We start from the raw sequence: 19957 nt of genomic DNA, 5'->3' as shown, positions 1-19957 counted from the left end.
TATAGCATCGCTTAAAGAACCTTTGTTTAGGGTGTACTCAAAGACTAGGGTTGTGTCAGGGTGGTGACAGGGTGTAGCATAGTGGATAACAACACTGGCTTTTCTAATGGCAGGCTGGGGGTCGATTGTCCAATCTGACAAGACCAACATACTACACCAATAAGAGTCATTGGGCCAGACTCCTAACACTATATGCTCCTAGCTGTGGAACATGATCCACATTAGTCACTTTGGATGAAATGACGGTAAATAATGCAGCAGTAGTGGTGTTAATGCTATGTATATCTTATGATATTACTATATATGTGCCATATATTTTATGATTATGGCTGTTTTGTAATACTATATTACAATATAATATATCACTGTCAAGCAAAACCTTCTCAAAAATCTCCAATTCACTTTTTGACATGATGTAAATCTGGCAGAATAAAGTAAATATGACAAAATTTCATGATGAATGGATCAATAGAAATACTCCAAAATGACCTGGAATAAAATATTTTCTTCCATTTCCAATATATTCTTCCATTAAAAGTTTTCCCCTTTGCCTCTAAAGCTGCCTTTTTGGAGCCACACTATGTTGACAAAAGTATTTGGACACCTGCTCATTCATAGTTTCTTAGGCTTTTAAAAAGAGTTTCTTCTGCTTATATTGGAGTAACTCTCTGCTGTCCAGGGAAGACATAAAGCTTTCTACTAGATTTTGGAGGAGTAGCATTGCTGTGAGGATTTGATTGCATTCAATAATAATAATAAGCTCAGGATGTTGGATGATCTTCACCTCATCGTATCATCCCTGCCAACTCCCTAACATCCATCATTCCAGAGTTCCACTGCTCCACAGCTCAATGCTGGGGGGCTTTATACCCCTCTATCTAGCCCACGCCTGGCATTAGGCAGCATGGTGCCAAGAGGTTCATGACGTTCATCTGCTCCAGAGAGTTCTGTAATATTGGCAGTACTTCTCTACAGGTACAAGAAATGGGTCAGCAAGGGGTGCAACGCAAAGTAGCTGAATGCATTCATTATAAGGGGTGTCCACAAACATTTGGACATATGGTGTCCAAGGATTTTGCCTGGCAGTGATGACATAAGAGTGTTAGCTAAAATGACTTGCTCCCCTTTTCTCAGGAATTGTGCGCATGATTATTTATAGTTCATCTCAAAACCATCCAGCGCTGCGTAGAGTGAGTTCAGCAACTTCACCCCTTCCCCATCAGTCATCTATGATCCAGGTATCAACAGTCCATTCCTTTCCGTTGCGTTCCCCAGTGTGAGCGCACTCGTCCACTCCAGCAGTGCTCGATTTGAGACACAGCAAAGGGCTCGCAGAGGAGGCGGGGCTTAAAAGGTTGATGCGATTAGTTCCTGTCAAAACCGTCACCCAGTGTCTCCCTTCCCCTAACTCCTACTCCCTGACATCTGTTAAAACGGCTTACAGCAGCTGTGTGTGTGTGTGTGTGTGTGTGTGTGTGTGTGTGTGTGTGTGTGTGTACCTGCATGTGGGTTTGTGTATAATGTGTGTTTTCCTGCAGGAGTCGAAATGGCGGCCGTTCCTGCTGAAACCCCTGCCTTCACCGTTAATGAAGCCTGTGCTGGTGTTTGTTAACCCTAAGAGTGGGGGGAATCAGGTGGGCACACACACACACACACACACACACACACACACAGTAATGAGAGTGGAGGACGGGGGGCTGGGGGGGTTCTCTATTTTTCTTACTCACTTTCTCTCTCTCTCTCTCACTCTCACTTTCTCTCTCTCTCTCTCACTCTCACTTTCTCTCTCTCTCACTCTCTCTCACTTTCTCTCTCTCTCTCTCTCACTCTCTCTCACTCACTTTCTCTCACTCTCACTTTCTCTCTCTCTCACTCTCTCTCACTCTCACTTTCTCTCTCTCTCTCTCTCTCTCTCTCTCTCTCTCACTCTCACTTTCTCTCTCTCTCTCACTCTCTCTCACTTTCTATCTCTCTCACTTTCTCTCTCACTCTCTCTCACTCTCTCACTCTCTCTCACTCTCTCTCTCTCTCTCTCTCTCTCTCTCTCTCTCTCTCTCTCAGGGGACCAAGTTGCTGCAGATGTTCATGTGGATTTTGAATCCTCGGCAGGTGTTTGATCTCTCCCAGGGAGGGCCAAGAGAAGCGTAAGTCTCTCTCTACCTCTCTCGCTCTCTCACTCTCTCACTCTCTCTCCCTTTTTCTACATCTGTTGCTCTCTCAACTTCTCTCATTGTCTCTCAACCTCTCTCGCTCTCTCTGTTGATCACATTCTCTCTCTTGCTCTCTCTTGTGTTTTCTGTCTCTGTCCACTCTCTCTCTCCCCCATGTTTCTCTCTTTCTGTCTCTGTCCACTGTCTCTCTCTCCCCCATGTTTCTCTCTTTCTGTCTCTGTCCACTGTCTCTCTCTCTCCCCCATGTTTCTCTCTTTCTGTCTCTGTCCACTGTCTCTCTCTCCCCCATGTTTCTCTCTTTCTGTCTCTGTCCACTGTCTCTCTCTCTCCCCCATGTTTCTCTCTTTCTGTCTCTGTCCACTGTCTCTCTCTCCCCCCATGTTTCTCTCTCTCTGTCTCTGTCCACTGTCTCTCTCTCCCCCCATGTTTCTCTCTTTCTTTCTCTGTCCACTGTCTCTCTCTCCCCCCATGTTTCTCTCTTTCTTTCTCTGTCCACTGTCTCTCTCTCCCCCCATGTTTCTCTCTTTCTTTCTCTGTCCACTGTCTCTCTCTCCCCCCATGTTTCTCTCTTTCTTTCTCTGTCCACTGTCTCTCTCTCTCCCCATGTTTCTCTCTTTCTGTCTCTGTCCACTGTCTCTCTCTCTCCCCATGTTTCTCTCTCTCTGTCTCTGTCCACTGTCTCTCTCTCTCCCCATGTTTCTCTCTTTCTGTCTCTGTCCACTGTCTCTCTCTCCCTCCCCATGTTTCTCTCTTTCTTTCTCTGTCCACTGTCTCCCTCTCTCTCTCTCTGTCTCTGTCCACTGTCTCTCTCTCTCCCCATGTTTCTCTCTTTCTGCCTCTGTCCACTGTCTCTCTCTCTCCCCATGTTTCTCTCTTTCTGTTTCTGTCCACTGTCTCTCTCCCCCATATCGTTCTCTCTCTTGTTCTTTCTGTCTCTGTCCACTGTCTCTCTTTCCCCATGTTTCTCTCTTTCTGTCTCTGTCCACTGTCTTTCTTTCTCTGTCTCTCATTTTCTCTCCACTTGTCTCTCTCTCCTTCTTTCTGTCTCTGTCCACTGTCTCTCTCTCCTTCTTTCTGGTTTTGTCCACTGTCTCTCTCCCCCCCATGTCTCTTTCTTCTTTCTGTCTCTGTCCACTGTCCCTCTTGCCATGTCTTTCTCTCTCTCTCTCTCTCTCTCTCTCTCTCTCTTTCTCTCTTGCCTTTTTTTGTCCTTTAAACTCACCCTTTCTCTGTTCTTCCAGAGGAACACTAATTAGATAGCAACCGTAACTATGCAGCGGAGTTCAGTCTTCCAGAAGCTTCTCTGCTTTGTTGTCGGCTCTCAGATCCACCGGTCCTCTGCTCTGCTCCGCTCTGCAGCTTAATGGAGCTGTTTGGGCCGCTCACACGGGCTCTGCTGTGTGTTCAGAGCTGACAGAGGAGCTTAAGGAAGAGAGTGACAGCCAGAGAGAGAGAGAGAGAGAGAAAGCAGGAGTGAGCGAGACAGCCAGAAAGACAGGTGGAGAGATGAAGGCAAATAGAGAGAGAGAGAGAGAGAGAGAGAGTGACAGAAAGCGAGGGATAGAGGGAGTGAAGGAGGGCAGAACCCAGCTGGATGGTTGCAGGGTTACCGCTGAGCTCTGCCTGACAGAGCTGTGATTAAAGTCCCTCTGCCTACACACACACCACACACACACACACACACACACACACACACACACTACACACACACCACACATGCACATGTCTTTAACTGGGCTTTACCCAGAAGCAGATAGCAGCACAACGATCAGCCTGGGTGTGTGTTCTGTTCAGAGACAGTACAGAGGCTCCCAGACCAGTCCGGTGTAACTGACACTGCCCGTCGAACATCTTCCTACTGAAACGTCAGTAAAACGTTTGGTGGACGCAGCTCAAAACATAAAGGACCACCAGCTCACTCGTACTGAAGCCTGCTGTACGTGTCCACAGCCTGTAGCTCTCACAGTATGCAGGCATGAAGGGTCTTATCCTTATCTCGGCCTCCCTCTCTTTCCCAGGTTGGAATTGTACAGGAAAGTGCCAAATCTTCGCATCCTCGCCTGTGGAGGGGACGGGACGGTAAGCCAGAACGCAGCTGTGTCTTCTGCATCTTGCAGCTTAAATGTTTAGAATACACGTCCCCCTGCTGAGAGATGTGAGGAACAGGGAGTTGGGAAAAGCACACATTAAGCACCACCCTCTAATTACACGCCATTAGTTATTCTCTCCGCATTACTCTAAACAAACCCTGCAGCTGCTTTTTCTGAGGAAAGACACTCTACTGTAGTAGTAGTAATAATAATAATAATAATTATAATAATGTATTTATTTTATTTGACATTTTATTTCAATTGTATCTATCTCAGATGCCAGGCTACACACACTGCAACAGAACAATAAGCAGCATTTAAAATGTTGAGTAACAGCGTATGTTGATGTATGTTGGGATTTTGTTTCTATATGTTGAGATTTGTTGAGATATGGATATGGTGGGTTGTAGTCTGTGTTGAGATATATTGAGACTTTGGGATATGTCGAGATATGTGGCGTTTTTGGAATGTGTTGGTATGTTTTAGGACATGTTGAGATGAAATATCTTGGGACATGTTAAGATGTTGGAATATATTGGGACATGGAATATTTTGGGACATGTTAAGATGTTGGAATATATTGGGACATGTTAAGATGTTAGAATATTTAGAGACATGTTAAGATGTTGGAATATTTTGGGACATGTTGGAATATATTGGGACATGGAATATTTTGGGACATGTTAAGATGTTGGAATATTTTGGGACATGTTAAGATGTTGGAATATTTTGGGACATGTTAAGATGTTGGAATATTTTGGGACATGTTAAGATGTTAGAATATTTTGAGACATGTTAAGATGTTGGAATATTTTGGGACATGTTGGAATATATTGGGACATGGAATATTTTGGGACATGTTAAGATGTTGGAATATGGTGGGACATGTTGAAATATATTGGGGCATGTTGAAATATTTGGGGATATGTTAAGATGTTGGAATATGTTGGGACATGTCGAAATATATTTGGATATGTTGGAATATTTTGGGACATGTTAAGATGTTGGAATATGTTGGGACATGTTAAAATATATTTGGACATGTTGGAATATTTTGGGACATGTTAAGATGTTGGAATATGTTGGAACATGTTATGATATTGAAATATGTTGGGACATGTTGGAATATATTGGGACATGTTGGAATATTTTGGGACATGTTAAGATGTTGGAATATGGTGGGGTGTGTTCTATGTTGATATATGCTGGGATATATTGGGCTGTGTTAAGATATGTGGGGAAATGTTGGGATATGTTGGGATGTAATGAGTTAAGATTTGTTCTGATATGTTGAGATATGTGGGGATGCGTTTGGATATGTTGGGATGTGTCGGAATAGGTTAGGATATTTTAGGGTATGTTGGGGTGTGTTTAGATAGACATTCTGAGATGTTGGGGTTTGTTGAAATGTTGGGATGTGCTCTGATACATTGGGCTATGTTGAGATACACAGGAATATGTTGGGATATTTGAGATGTTGAGGAATGTTGAGTAGCACTTGATGATGCTGAGATATGTTGGGAAAAGCTGAGATGTTGGAATATGTTTAGGTATGTTGGAATATGTCAGGATTTGGGGGGTTTTGGGAGATGTTGGGAGATGTTGGGAATGCACTGCTTGATATTGCTGTGTGTGATCAGCTTGTGTTTGTGTGTTTTCCGAAGGTGGGCTGGATCCTGTCTGCTCTGGATGAACTGCAGATGAACCCACAGCCTCCTGTGGCAGTGCTTCCTCTTGGCACAGGAAATGACCTCGCTAGGACGCTCAACTGGGGAGGAGTGAGTCATCTTATTTTCTGCCATCACTCGATAGGACGTCCAAGACGCATCAATAATTCTCTTTTTTACGATTAGTCCGTCACATTTCATTTTCACAGCGGCACATCTGTAGTTTACACTCCCCCCTTTCTCTCTAACATCTTGTAAGCCTTTATTTGATGTTACCCACCATGCATTTCAACCTGAAGAGATGCAGAGGTTGTGAACGTGCCCTGAAAACACTCATGAACGCATGCCTAACCCTCGCTCACTCAGTTCATTTCAGAGAACATTTTGAACAGCTGACCGATCAGGAGGCCTCCACCGTAACCAATCACCTCGTTGTCCGAGCTATTTTAAGGTGACCTCAGCTAACAGCACAATGCAATCATGGAACCAAGAAGAAGATGTTCCCTGAACACACAGGCTTGCCATGGCCACCTCACTATAGCCATCTGCTGGCCACTCATAGAAGTGCTCATAGGAGCATCATAGAAATATTATTAGTGTAGGTTTATTCCCAAGTCCCAATTGTTGGAACCAATTCCCTACCCTGATCCCTTCAGTGAAGCGAAGTGAGGACTTTAGCAGGGTTCCCACTCATCTTGGAAAATCTGGAAACCCTGGAAAAAAAGCCTTGTCTTCCAGTCCACCCAGAAAATGACAAAAATGTGACCTCTGAAACCAATGAGCCCCAAATTTGAGAAAAAAACAGGAGGTGGTGCTAATGTTATGGCTGTTTGGTGCATATTCCCACATAGCGTCTATTCCTTAGCCCTTATTGAAGCAGGCTCGGCAGAAGAGACGGGAGGGGAAGATGGAGAAAGGAGGGAGGGCGTAGGGGGGATGGTGATGAGTGCAGATGCTTGGTCTTGAGGGTAGCACAGGGCACGAGGCATGGGTGTGGGGGTTATTAGCGATGATTATGTTGGGTAATGAGTGCTGCGTTAAATCGGCGTGGAAATCGTGTTCTGGTGTTGTTCAGAGGGAAGTGATGAATAAGAGGGTGATTGTTTCGTGCTGAATGTCGGAAATGAGGCATGGAAGACGTGACGAGCAGCTGCCGGGGTGGGATTCGTTTATTTGCTTGCTGGTTTGTTGTGTTTGTAAATAAATAGTGCTCGCAGCGTACACCGATCTGCCATAACATTACAACCACCTGCCTGATATAAAGGTAATATAAGGCATGGACTCCACAAGACCTCTGAAGGCGTCCTGCTGTGGTATCTGTGGCACCAAGACTAACTAACGTCAGCAGCAGATCCTTTAATAAGTCCTGTAAGTTGTGAGGTGGGCGGGGCCTCCATGAGCATCAGTGACCCTTGTCCTTCCTTGGAGCACTTTTGGTGTAGGTACTGGCCACTGCATACCAGGAACACCCCACAAGACCTGATGCCTGATGTTCTGGAGATGTTCTGACCCAGTCATTAGAACATCACAGTCTGGTTCTTATCAAAGTGTCTACAGGCCTGTTCGTACCAGGCATTACCAGTGTTTCTGGTGGTCGGATCATGCTCAGATTGGACACCCCTAAGACGTATTGTGATCGGATTACGATCAGATCGCTGAAATCACACTGGGAGGTGGTCGGAGATGGATCTCATCCCTGCTCCCTTGCTGTTTAAACAGTCCGTCCCATTTTTGGATAGAGCCGTTACAGGAATGCAAGACCCATCTACTGTCCCACAGCGTTGTAGAAGAACCCCCAGCGGTCCTCTAACCTATCCACAGTCTCCCGGAGCAGGACAGTTCTGATGGGAAGTACCTGGGGGATGCATTTTAATGACCAGTATAACCAGAATCTGGTCAGAGTAGATCCAGATTCTGTCCGGGGACAAACGGCATGTTAATGGCAGGTGTAAACAGCCTCTCAGATTCTGATGCTGGCCCATTCTTCCTGCTGGCTGTTCTGACTGTTCTATACCCTTGACAGGTGGTCAGTGGTTTTAATGTTATGGCTGATCGGTTGAGTTGTGAGAGGGGAGAGGGGTTTGATTGGAATAATTAGCTAAGTAGATTCATTAATTACAAATGAAAAAAAGCCTCTTTATTATTATTATTATTATTATTATTATTATTATATTTTTAGGCACGTAGCGTCACTGCTCTGACTGCTCTGAGACTGGCGGGAAGCGACCTTGACAAATCTGGAGTCTCTCTGTCTCTCTCTCTCTGTCTCTGTCTCTCGCACATGCTCTCTCTCCCTTGTGCTTTCACGCTACAGTTGAAGTAGTGTTATTGGCAGGATAATGGCAATAGCCCGCTCGCAGTCTTTCTCCTGCTGTATATAAGAATAGATCCTGTAATCATCTCAATTCATGCGCTCAAGGGCTCTATTTATCCCCTGAGGAAAAAGCCCCTGTGGGTCAACATAATGGCAGGTAATAGCTTTATAAAGGCTTTAACGAGACTTTACACCCAATACACTCTCTCACTCCCTATCCTCTATCTCTCTCTCCCACATCTCTCTCTCTCTCTCTATCTCTCTCCCTATCCCCCTCTCTATCTCTCTCTCCCACATCTCTTCTCTTCCCATCTCTCTTTCTCTCTCTATCTCTCTCTCTATCCCCCTACCTCTCTCTCTCCTTATCCCCCCTCTCTATCTCTCTCCCACATCTCTTCTCTTCCCATCTCTCTTTCTTTCTCTATCTCTCTCTCTATCCCCCTACCTCTCTCTCTCCCTATCCCCCCTCTATCTCTCTCTCCCACATCTCTCTCTCTCTATCTCTCTCCCTATCCCCCTCTCTATCTCTCTCTCCCACATCTCTCTCTCTTTCTCTCTCTCTCTCTCTTTCATTCCCATCTCGCTTTCTCTCTCTATCTCTCTCTCTATCCCCCTACCTCTCTCTCTCCCTATCCCCCCTCTCTATCTCTCTCTCCCACATCTCTCTCTCCCACATCTCTCTCTCTCTCTCTCTCTCTCTCTTTCTCTCTCTATCTCTCCCATTTCTTTTTCTCTCTCCCTGTCTCTCTCTTCCTATCTTTCTCTCTCCTTATCTCTCTCTCTTTCTCTCCCATCTCTCTTACTCTCTCTATCCACCATCTCTATTTCTTTCTATCCCCCCTTTCTCTCTCTCCCTATCTCTCTCTTTCATTCCCATCTCTCTTTCTCTATCTCTCTCTCTCTATCCCCTATCTCTCTCTCCCAACCTCCCCCCTCTCTCTATCTCTCTCCCACATCTCTTTTTCTCTCTCTCTCTCTCTCTCTCTCTCTCTCTCTCAGGGTTACACAGACGAGCCAGTGTCTAAGGTCCTCTGCCATGTAGAGGATGGGACAGTGGTCCAGCTGGACCGCTGGAACCTGCAGGTGGAATGGACACCTGCCCAACCCGAAGAAGGAACACAGAAGGTAAGTAAGGTCATCCAGAGGTCATGTCTCAAAGCAATTGAAATCATTATTATTATTATTATTATTATTATTAATAATAATAATAATAATAATAATAATAATAATTAAATGTAATAATAAAACATTACATTGATTATTATAATACAGATTTTTTTTCCAGCTTCCTCTGAATGTGTTCAATAACTACTTCAGCCTTGGCTTTGATGCCCACGTCACGCTCGAGTTCCACGAGTCCAGAGGTCAGTAAGCAGTCGTTCAAAATACAGTTCATTCATTTTGTACTGAAGCTGTGAGGCTAATTTAGTAGTCTCTCCTTTTAGTTTAACCTGATTATTGATATGATCATTTTAATTTCTTTACATTTTTAATTTCTTTTTTAATTTCTTTTTTAATCAATACTCAGCTACCTTTAAAATAAGGGTTACACAGTGCATGTGCCAGTGATAAATCAACACTATTAGTTTAATTTAAGTAAAAATTTTAACACATACAGTGTTGATTTAATGCTGTCAAATTTACTGTGTAACCCTCAACGTATTTCCGAGTAAAAAATAAAGGTTGATTGATTCATTGAGTTGGGGTTGAGTTCAGGATGAGATAGGGTGGTCATCATCAAACATCCTGACCTCACTACTGCTCTTGACAGTGAAAGCAATCAAATCCCCAGAGAAATGTTTACTCCAAGCCTCTTCCCTGGACAGTAGAGACAGTTACTCTAACAAAAGCAGCATCAACCCTTTTAATACATTTGATTCTGAAGAAACAATTAATGAGCAGGTGTCCCAATACTTTTGTCATCATAGCGTTGGAAAAGAAATACATCACTTAAAGGAGTGTCCTGCGATTCGTGTATTGATAGAAAATGCAGTAGTGTACTTAAAACTCACTAGCCCGCATGAATATGCATGGGCTTTCTGAGTGGTGTAGCTGTCTAAGCGCACAGGTAGATTTCAATGAGCGACGCCAAGTGCAACTAACAGCTGCAGCTCAGCTTTTTGCTTGTTCGTCTTTCTGTTACTTTGCAGAAGCCAACCCTGAGAAATTCAACAGCCGCTTCCGCAACAAGATGTTCTATGCAGGGGTGAGTAGAGCTCCAGTCCTGAGTGACAGACTGGGAGACTCAGTGGAGAGAGTGAGCGAGCGAGAGAGCGAGAGAGAGAGCGAGAGAGATAATATATAGAGAGAAGTACAGAAAGAAAATGACTGTGTGTGTGTGTGTGTGTGTGTGTTTCCTGTGTCTGTCCCCTCAGGCTGCCTTCTCCGACTTCCTGCAGAGGAGCTCCAGGGACCTGTCCAAGCATGTCAGAGTGGTGGTGAGTGGTTGGGGTCCGGCGGGAGCTGGGCGGGGGCGCTGATTTTGACGTGCCCTGTCCGTTCCATTAGCACTAGGCGTAATGAAGGGCGCCACAAGCCCCAACTTAGCACAGCTAATCTTCCCCAAGTGTGACATTCCCCCTGCAAGAATACCCCGCTTACTGACACTGTTTCTTGGCTTTTTTGCTTTGTTGTTGTCATTGTCTTCATCCTGGGGTGCTGTTGTGAAGTGTGATGGTACCGACCTCACCGCCAAGATCCAGGAGCTGAAGTTCCAGTGCATCGTCTTCTTAAATATTCCCAGGTGTGTAACTGTTCCTGAAGGCGTATAAAGGTAAAAAGGTAAAGGTGCACGTATTTGTCACTGTACAGCGAAATGTGTCCTCCGCATTTAACCCATCTGTGGTAGTGAACACACACACACTAGTGAACTAGGGGCAGTGAGCACACACACACCCAGAGCGGTGGGCAGCCAACTCCAGCACCCAGAGAGCAGAGAGGGTAAAGGGCCTTGCTCAAGGGTCCAATAGTGGCAGCTAGCTGAGCCCGGGAATCCAACCCACAACCCTGTTATCAATAGCTCGGCGCCCTAACAGCTGAGCCACCACTGCCCTGTATACTATGCCGTATACTAGCCACCACCCCTGTTCATTGCATTCTGGGCCTGTCTGCTGTCTATAAAGGCCTTCCTTTTCTTTGTCTTTATTTATACACACTATTTCGGTTCCCTGAGGAAGCATTTTCAGGTCTGTGAGAAATTGCTAAAGAAGCTCCTCATCATTTGATCAGTAGGCTTCTTAGGTAGTTATTGGTCCTAATTGAGAAAGCACTATGAATTCTTTGGTGACCGCATTCATGGTGGGTGCATTTGGCTTCGTGTTCTGGAGAACTTTACATTTACATTTACATTTACGGCATTTAGCAGACGCTCTTCTCCAGAGCGACTTACAAAAGTGCTTTACTATTTACCCAAGAAAAACCTTAGCTAGTTTAAATAGACTAAAAATCTCCACTAAGTTTAGACTCTACTAAACACAAGTCAATAAGAGACCACTCTACTATTCGCCCAAGTACTCTCAGAAGAGGAGGGTCTTCAGTCTGGGTTTGAGGACAGCGAGCGTTGGACTCTGCTGTTCAGACACCCAGGGGAAGTTCGTTCCACCACTTCGGTGCAGGACAGAAAAAGTCTGGACGCTCGTCTTCCGTGGATCTTAAAGGATGGCGGGTCGAGCCGAGCCGTACTTGAAGCTAGAAGGGCTCTTGGTGCGGATCTGCTTTTGAATGGACAGGAATGGTCATTGTCCCCAAACTTTTGACTGCAGATAATCTATCCTAGAAAAGGTCCATGCTTTCTACAGTGACTGGTCTGGACAGGTCGAAGCCATTTAGTTGTGTAGTCGCATCATTAATGAAATATTAAATAATGTAAATAACTGTAATGACATCATATTTTCACTGACCTGACTAGACTAACAGCAGTAACTGTGATCTCAGAGCATTGTCTTTTTTTTTTTTTATCCCCAACCTTCTCCACAGGTACTGTGCGGGGACCATGCCCTGGGGCAACACAGGAGACCACAGAGATTTTGAGCCTCAGCGCCATGATGACGGCTACATCGAGGTGATCGGCTTCACCATGGCTTCACTGGTGAGCGGCTCTGTAGCTTCACTCCAGCAACTCAGACTGATTTTTATAAATTTACTTTTCACTTTTACTTTCAGTTTTAGGTTGTTAAATGGAAAAATGGCGAAATCTAAACCAGTGACTGTTCTTTAATCCTCTGGAGTCTATCAATTAATCAATCAATCAAAATCGTGATGTTTCTATTAATATCTTAGCGATAATACAGCACAGAAATCTGGTTCACACATTTACTGAATCTGCAGAGCCTGTTCTTTTCATTACATCCGGAGTTACGAGCCTACGAAGACGAGTGGAAATACTTGTATCTGCCTTTCCCTGTGTCAAACTGGTGGATTTGTGTGTCCTCTCATCTGTAATTGGTGGATTCGTGCTTTTGTCTATTGTTTTGAGTGAAATTGGCCAAAATTGGACACTCAGAAACTCGTCCTCTGCCTCTCGCCGTTTATTTACTATATACTGTTCATACATTCCACTGCTTTTGTGAAGCTAAGACCCTGGTGAACATTCATCCTAGCTGGCTTTGCTAAGATAAATATACAGCACCCCAAATAGCATATGGCACTACATTAGCCAATCAGTGCCTTCATTGGTTAGTTAGTTGGTTGATTAGCTGGATGTCTCTATTGGTTAGTTGGTTAGATAATGAGCTAGCTACACTATATGTCCAAAAAATTGTGGACACCCCTTCTAATGAACCCATTCAGCTACTCTATGTTGGAGCCATTGCTGACCCAAATGTACAGCTTGTCTAGCCCCTGTTTATTTACTATATACTATTCAGACATTCCATTGCTTTTGTGAAGCTAAGACTCTGGTAAACACATTTTAAGCACCGAAACAATTCGTCCACATGAGTAAATGGATGTTTTCACAAAAATTATGAAGCATTTCTGAAATCGAACTTTAATATTTCCGATTTAGGGTCCGATTATCTCTTAACTCAGCGCTCTAGCTCACAAGGCCTCATTATATAAAGAGCTGAGATTGTTCTGAACACGTAGATATAAAACACATAGGTTATCTTATACACAGGGGGTTTAAAGGCGAATTTAGGAAGGTATGCAAATAATACATGTGGGATAATATGAAAATATTACAAAACAACAGAAAACATTTATTTAAAACGTAAAAAAAGGGGAAACAAATTTCATTGTCCCCAAACTTTTGACTGCACATTGTTTATCCTAGAAGAGGTCACATGATTTTTTTTTTTGTCACCACCAGGCAGCGCTGCAAGTGGGAGGCCATGGGGAGAGGCTGCACCAGTGCAGGGAGGTGACTCTTACCACCTACAAGACCATCCCTGTGCAGGTGGATGGAGAGCCGTGCCGCCTGGCGCCCTCCACGCTCCGCATCTCCCTCCGCAACCAGGCCAACATGGTGCAGAAAAGCAAGAGGCGCACCTCCGTCCCGCTGCTCAACGAGTGAGACGTGCATGTGTACACACTCAGATGCAAAGTAACGCTCTTACCTAGCAACCCTGGGGCTTTTTTGCCTGTGGGGACAGCTACTCCTGTTTTCATGGTTCCAACTTGTAGAGAACATTCATCCTAGCTGGCTTTGCGAGCTAACTTAGATAAATATACAGCACCCCAAATAGCATATGGCACTAAATTAGCCAATCAGTGCCTTCATTGGTTAGTTAGTTGGTTGATTAGCTGGATGTCTCTATTGGTTAGTTGGTTAGATAATGAGCTAACTACACTATATGTCCAAATAATTGTGGACACCCCTTCTAATGAACCCATTCAACTACTCTAAGTTGGAGCCATTGCTGACACAGATGTATAGCTTGTCTAGTCCCTGTAGAGAAGAAGTACCTCCAATAGAATAAGACTCTCTGGAGCAGATAAACATCATTAACCTATTGGCACCATGCTGTCAAATGCCAGGCGTGGGCTATAGAGGGGTATAAAGCCCCCCAGTATTGAGCTGTGGAGCAGTGGAACTGGATCCAGTACTGTTAGGATGAGGGGATGAGGTGGGATGGTGATTATCTAACATCCTGACCTCACTAACACATTTTCTTTTGCTGAATGCAATCAAATCCTCAGAGCAATGCTGCTCCAAAATTTAGTAGAAAGCCTTCCTAACTGGAACAGAAGCAGGATAAAATTTTTAATACCCTTGATTTCAGAAGAAACGGCGAATAAGCAGGTGTCCCAATACTTTTGTCCATATAGTGTACCGCTTTGGTTAGTTATTGTTAATGAGTTAATGAGTCAGTTAGCTAATGTCAGTCAGTTAGTAGTTAGTTGCTTTACTTAGCTAGTTAGATATTATTAGTTACTTAGTTGGATGGTTGATGAGCTAGATAGTGCTATAGGTAGTTAGCTGGTTGGTTAGCTGGTTTGTTAATGAACTAGATACCTCTGTAATTAGTAAGTTGGTAGGCTGATTGATTTGCTAGATAGCACTATAGGTAGTTATTGGTTGCTTCTGGTGTTTTTGTCTGTAAGCTGGTTAGCTGATTGACTGGTTTGTTAATTAGATAGATAGCTCCATAATTAGTATGCCAGTTGGTTGGTTGATTGATTAGCTAGATAGCTCTATAGGTAGTTGGCTGGTTGGTTGGTCAGTTAGTTGGTAAGCTGGTTTGTTAATGAACTAGATAGCTCTGTAATTAGTAAGTTGGTTGATTGGTTGATCAGGAGATAGCGCTATAGGTAATTGGCTGGTTGGTTGGTCAGTATGCTAGTTAGCTGGGTGGCGGGTTATTAATAAGGTTATAGATAGCTCTATAATTAGTATGCCAGTTAGTTGGTTGATTGATTAGCTAGATAACACTATGGGTAATTGGCTTGTTGGCCGGTCAGTTAGCTGGTTTGTTAATGAACTAGATAGCTCTGTAATTAGTAAGTTGGTTGGATCGTTGATCAGCTAGGTAGCGCTATATATAATTGGCTGGTTGGTTGGTCAGTAAACCATACAGCTGGTTCATTGGTTCATTAATTAGCTATACTGTTCTATAATTAGTAAGCTGTTTGGTTTGTTGATTGATTTCCTAGATAGCACTATAGGTAGTTAGCTGGTGTGTTTGTCAGTAAGCTGGTTAGCTGATTGGCTGGTTTGTCAATTAGCTTGATAACTATAATTAGTATGTTAGTTTGGAGTTGGTTAATTGGTTGATTACTAATTGGATCGCTAATTGGTTAATTGGCTAGCATTATATGTAATCGGCTGGTTGGTTGGTCAATAATCTAGTTAGTTGGTGAGCTGGTTGGCTGGTTCATTAATAAGCTAGATAGCTCTATAATTAGTGTGCCAGTTGGTTGGTTGATTGATTCGCTAGATAACTCTATAGGTAGTTGGCTGGTGTGTTTGTCAGTAAGCTGGTTAGCTGATTGGCTGGTTTGTCAATTAGCTAGATAACTATAATTAGTATGTTAGTTTGGAGTTGGTTAATTGGTTGATTACTAATTGGATCACTAATTGGTTAATTGGCTAGCATTATATGTAATCGGCTGGTTGGTTGGTCAATAATCTAGTTAGCTGGTTAGCTGGTTGGCTTGTTTATTAATAAGCTAGATAGCTCTATAATTAGTGTGCCAGTTGGTTGGTTGATTGATTCGCTAGATAACTCTATAGGTAGTTGGTTGGTGTGTTTGTCAGTTAGCTGGTTAGCTGATTGGCTGGTTCATTAATTAGCTAGATAACTATAATTTGTAGTTTAGTTGAAATTGGTTGGTTGATTGATTAGCTAGATAGTGCTATAGGTAGTTTGCTGGTTGGTTGGTTAGTTAGCTGGTTTGTTAATGAACTAGAAAGCTCTGCAATTATTAAGTAAGTTGGTGGGTTGATTGATTAGCTAGATAACATTATAGGTAGTTGACTGGTGTGCTTGTCGGTAAGCTGGTTAGCTGATTACTGGTTGGTTGTTCAGTAGTTTGTTGGTTAGTTAGTTACAGTCCAGGTGTTTGAGGTGCTTTGCATCTAAACATACTCACACGCACACACACACACACACACACTGTTCCATAAATGTCCTAAAAGTCTACAGTCTATCCTCAGAGGCACACAGATACACATGCCTATGAAAGGTTGGGTGGTTTATATCAGGTTGTTAACTAACCTGTCTGATTCTGCCTGCTGTTAGTCTTCTCTCTGTCTCCCCCCGCATCACTGTTTCCTGTCTGAAGAGCCCCCCGAACCCCACTAACCCACACGCCCCTCTTCACTCCTGTGTGTTGTGCTCTGCAGACCTCTCTCTCTCTCTCTCTCTCTCTCTTGCATCTTCTTTTTCTGTCTATAAGCGAGCAGTTGGACAAAAAATTCAACAAACTCAATTTTCCACTCAAATACAGTTGACTAGCCCAGTAAACTGAGCAGCCATAACATTAGTACCACTGATTATCTTGATCTAAGTGGCTCCTGTCAAGAGTATATCAGGCAGCAGGTGAACAGTGATCAGGTCCTGAAGGTGATGTTGGTGTTCAAAGCAGGAGAAATGGACAAGCGTAAGAATCTGAGACACTTTGACTGGAGAAGAAATGAACTGTGATGTTCTAGACGACTGGGTCATCAGAACATCTCCAGAACATCAGGCATCAGGTCTTGTGGGGTGTACCTGGCTTGCAGTGGTCAGTACCTACCAAATGTAGTCTGAGAATGGACAACTGGTGAACCGACGACAGGGTCATGGGCAAGAATAAGCTTCGAAGGTGTGGAAGGACCTGGGTCCAGATTCACAAAGGCCTCCTAAGCCCCCTAGCCCCTGTAGAGAAGTAATGCCAATAGAATAGGACTCTCTGTAGCAGATAAACCTGATTAACCTATTGGCACCATGCTGCCTAATAATGCCATGCGTGGGCTAGAGGGGTGTATATAACGCCCCCAGCATCATTGAGCTCCAGTACTTTTGGGATGAGTTGAGGAGTTGGTTTAGGATGAGGTGGGGAGGTGACCATCATCCATTCTTCTGACCTTACTAACATTTGCTTTTGTTGCTGAATGCAATCCAATCCTCACAGCAATGCTCCTCCAAAATCTAGTAGAAAGCTCCACCTCCTCCCTGGACAGTAGAGACAGTTACTCCAACAAAAGCAGGATCAACGTTGATTTCAGAATGAATGGCGAATGAGCAGGTGTCCAAATACTTTTGTCAAATACTTTTGCAGCATTACAGTTACAGCTAATTAAGTCTATGTAAAGACTGAGGACTAAGACTAAGACTAAGGAAGCAAGGGTCACACACTGATCATCTCTGGGTGTAGGGACTACATTTGAGTGGAAGGGAAAATTGTGATTTTTTGCCAGACCTTTTCTTTACCCTCCCGCCTCCTCCTCCATGCTAATTATCTAACCCTTTATCCATGTTTGTCTCTCATCTACCCCTGCCTCTCTCTCTCTCTCTCTCCCTCTCTCTCTCTCTCTCTCTCTCTCTCTCTCTCTCTCTCTCTCTCTCTGGCTTGCCTGTGCTCCTGTGTTGCCTGTGCTGGCGTTCAGCATTCAGAAAGTGTGCGCAGCAGATTTGCGCCGCCTCTCTGCTCCCCCAGACTCCTTCTCTGTGTAAGTATCTCTCTCTCTCACCCTTGCCACACACACTCTCGCACACCCACCTCACACTCCTCAGCCATGCCGAGCGAGTGTGTGTGTATGTGCGTGTGCCTGTGTGTGTGAGTGTGGAAGGAGGGTCCGTATGCGTGTGGCTGCGCAAACGGCACACACAAGGTCTGCGTCTTTGTCCGTGTTTGTGTTTCTGTGTGTGTGTGTGTGTGTGTGTGTGTGTGTGTGTGTGGCTGTGGCTGTGTTCGCCCCCCCCCCCATATGTTGTCCAGTTTGTGTGTCTGTAAGTGCTGGGTGTTTTTGGTGGTCTGTCAGCTCACACTGAAATGTGCCCTAGAAGAGCTGGAGGGAGGTTCTCTGGGCTAGCAGTCCAAAATACCACATTTGTAAGAAGGAGAGGAGGTACATTATATGTCCAAATGTTTGTGGACACCCTGTCTAAGGAATGCATTCAGCTACTTTAACAGATGTGCAAATGCACACACACAGCTTGTCTAGTCCCTGTAGAGAAGCACTGCCAGTAGAATAGGCCTAATGCCAGGCGTGGGCTAGTAGAGGGGTATATAAAGCCCCCCAGCATTGAGCTGTGAAGCAATGAAAGAACTGTGTTCTCTGGAGTGATGATGGTGGAGCTCCATCCAGTACTTTTGGGATGAGTTGGGGAGTTGGGGATGATGAGGTAAGGAGGTGGTCATCCAAAATCCTGACCTCACTATTGCTCTTTTAGCTGAATGCAATCAAATCCTCACAGCAATGCTGCTCCATAATCTAGTAGAAAGTCTTCTTCTCTGGACAGTAGAGGCAGTTACTCCAACAAAAGCAGGACAGGCTCTTTTTAGTGCACTTGATTTCAGAAGAAACAATGAATCAGTGGGTGTCCCAATACTTTTGTCCATATAGTGCATTTTCTCATAAGTAGCAATATTGTTAAATGTAAAGTCAATTTATTAATTCTAATTAAATATGTGATAAACCTCTAAGGGTTACTGAGGGGTTCAAAGAGACGCCAAGTAATTTTGTACACATTATTCTCTCACTGCTCTGAGAGCTGGTCTCTGTATGCAAGTGTTTACTGTTCAAAGGTGTTAACATACATTATTAAACACAGGCGGTTTCTAAACACAGTAATTTACATACATCTATTAAACACATGTTTACAGAGATGTTTACATTACACACATCTGTTAAACCCAGGCGTTTACTTTACACAGACATTTACTGTACAGACATTTAAACATAGATGTTTACTTTACATACATCTATTAAACACAGGCGTTTACTGTACACAGGCGTTTACTTTACACGCATCTATTAAACACAGATGTTTACTTTATACACATCTGTTAAACACAGACATTTACTTTACACGCATCTATTAAACACAGATGTTTACTGTACACACATCAGTTAAACACAGACATTTACTTTACATACATCTATTAAACACAGGCATTTACTGTGCACAGACATTTACTTTACACACATCTGTTAAACAGAGGCGTTTACTTTATGCACATCTATTAAACACAGACGTTTACTTTATGCACATCTATTAAACAGACGTTTACTTTACACACATCTATTAAACACAGGCATTTACTGTACACACATCTATTAAACACAGACGTTTACTTTACACACATCTATTAAACACAGGCATTTACTGTACACACATCTATTAAACACAGACGTTTACTTTACACACATCTATTAAACAGGCATTTACTGTACACACATCTATGAAACACAGACATTTACTGTACACACATCTATTAAATACAGACATTTACTGTACACACATCTATGAAACAGACGTTTACTGTACACACATCTATTAAACACAGACATTTACTGTGCACACATCTATTAAACACAGACATTTACTTTACACACATCTATGAAACACAGGCGTTTACTTTACACACATCTATTAAACACAGACATTTACTGTACACACATCTATTAAACACAGACATTTACTTTACACACATCTATGAAACACAGACGTTTACTGTACACACATCTATTAAACACAGACATTTACTGTACACACATCTGTTAAACAGACGTTTACTTTACACACATCTATTAAACACAGACATTTACTGTGCACACATCTATTAAAC

The 19957-nt window shown here is 43.5% G+C and overlaps 1 protein-coding gene across 4 annotated transcripts in view; it reads left to right on the top strand.

Annotated features, from left to right (window-relative positions):
• dgki (diacylglycerol kinase, iota) overlaps positions 1-19957 on the top strand; it is a 91497-nt gene that overhangs the window by 57467 nt on the left and 14073 nt on the right. For 3 of the 4 annotated variants that reach the window (XM_072673210.1, XM_072673212.1, XM_072673209.1), the window contains 12 exons: positions 1539-1634; positions 2062-2144; positions 4190-4250; positions 5926-6039; positions 9242-9367; positions 9528-9606; positions 10393-10448; positions 10618-10680; positions 10912-10985; positions 12218-12329; positions 13551-13750; positions 17772-17834. In XM_072673210.1, the coding sequence (XP_072529311.1) occupies positions 1539-1634; positions 2062-2144; positions 4190-4250; positions 5926-6039; positions 9242-9367; positions 9528-9606; positions 10393-10448; positions 10618-10680; positions 10912-10985; positions 12218-12329; positions 13551-13750; positions 17772-17834 (1127 nt within the window). The remainder of the gene's footprint in view (positions 1-1538; positions 1635-2061; positions 2145-4189; positions 4251-5925; positions 6040-9241; positions 9368-9527; positions 9607-10392; positions 10449-10617; positions 10681-10911; positions 10986-12217; positions 12330-13550; positions 13751-17771; positions 17835-19957) is intronic. The other variant, XM_072673211.1, reaches the window with a different exon arrangement.

The sequence above is a fragment of the Salminus brasiliensis genome, chromosome 2 (genome assembly GCF_030463535.1).
Source record: "Salminus brasiliensis chromosome 2, fSalBra1.hap2, whole genome shotgun sequence".
Classification (NCBI taxonomy): domain Eukaryota; kingdom Metazoa; phylum Chordata; class Actinopteri; order Characiformes; family Bryconidae; genus Salminus; species Salminus brasiliensis.
This window is presented reverse-complemented; position numbering and strand designations above follow the sequence as displayed.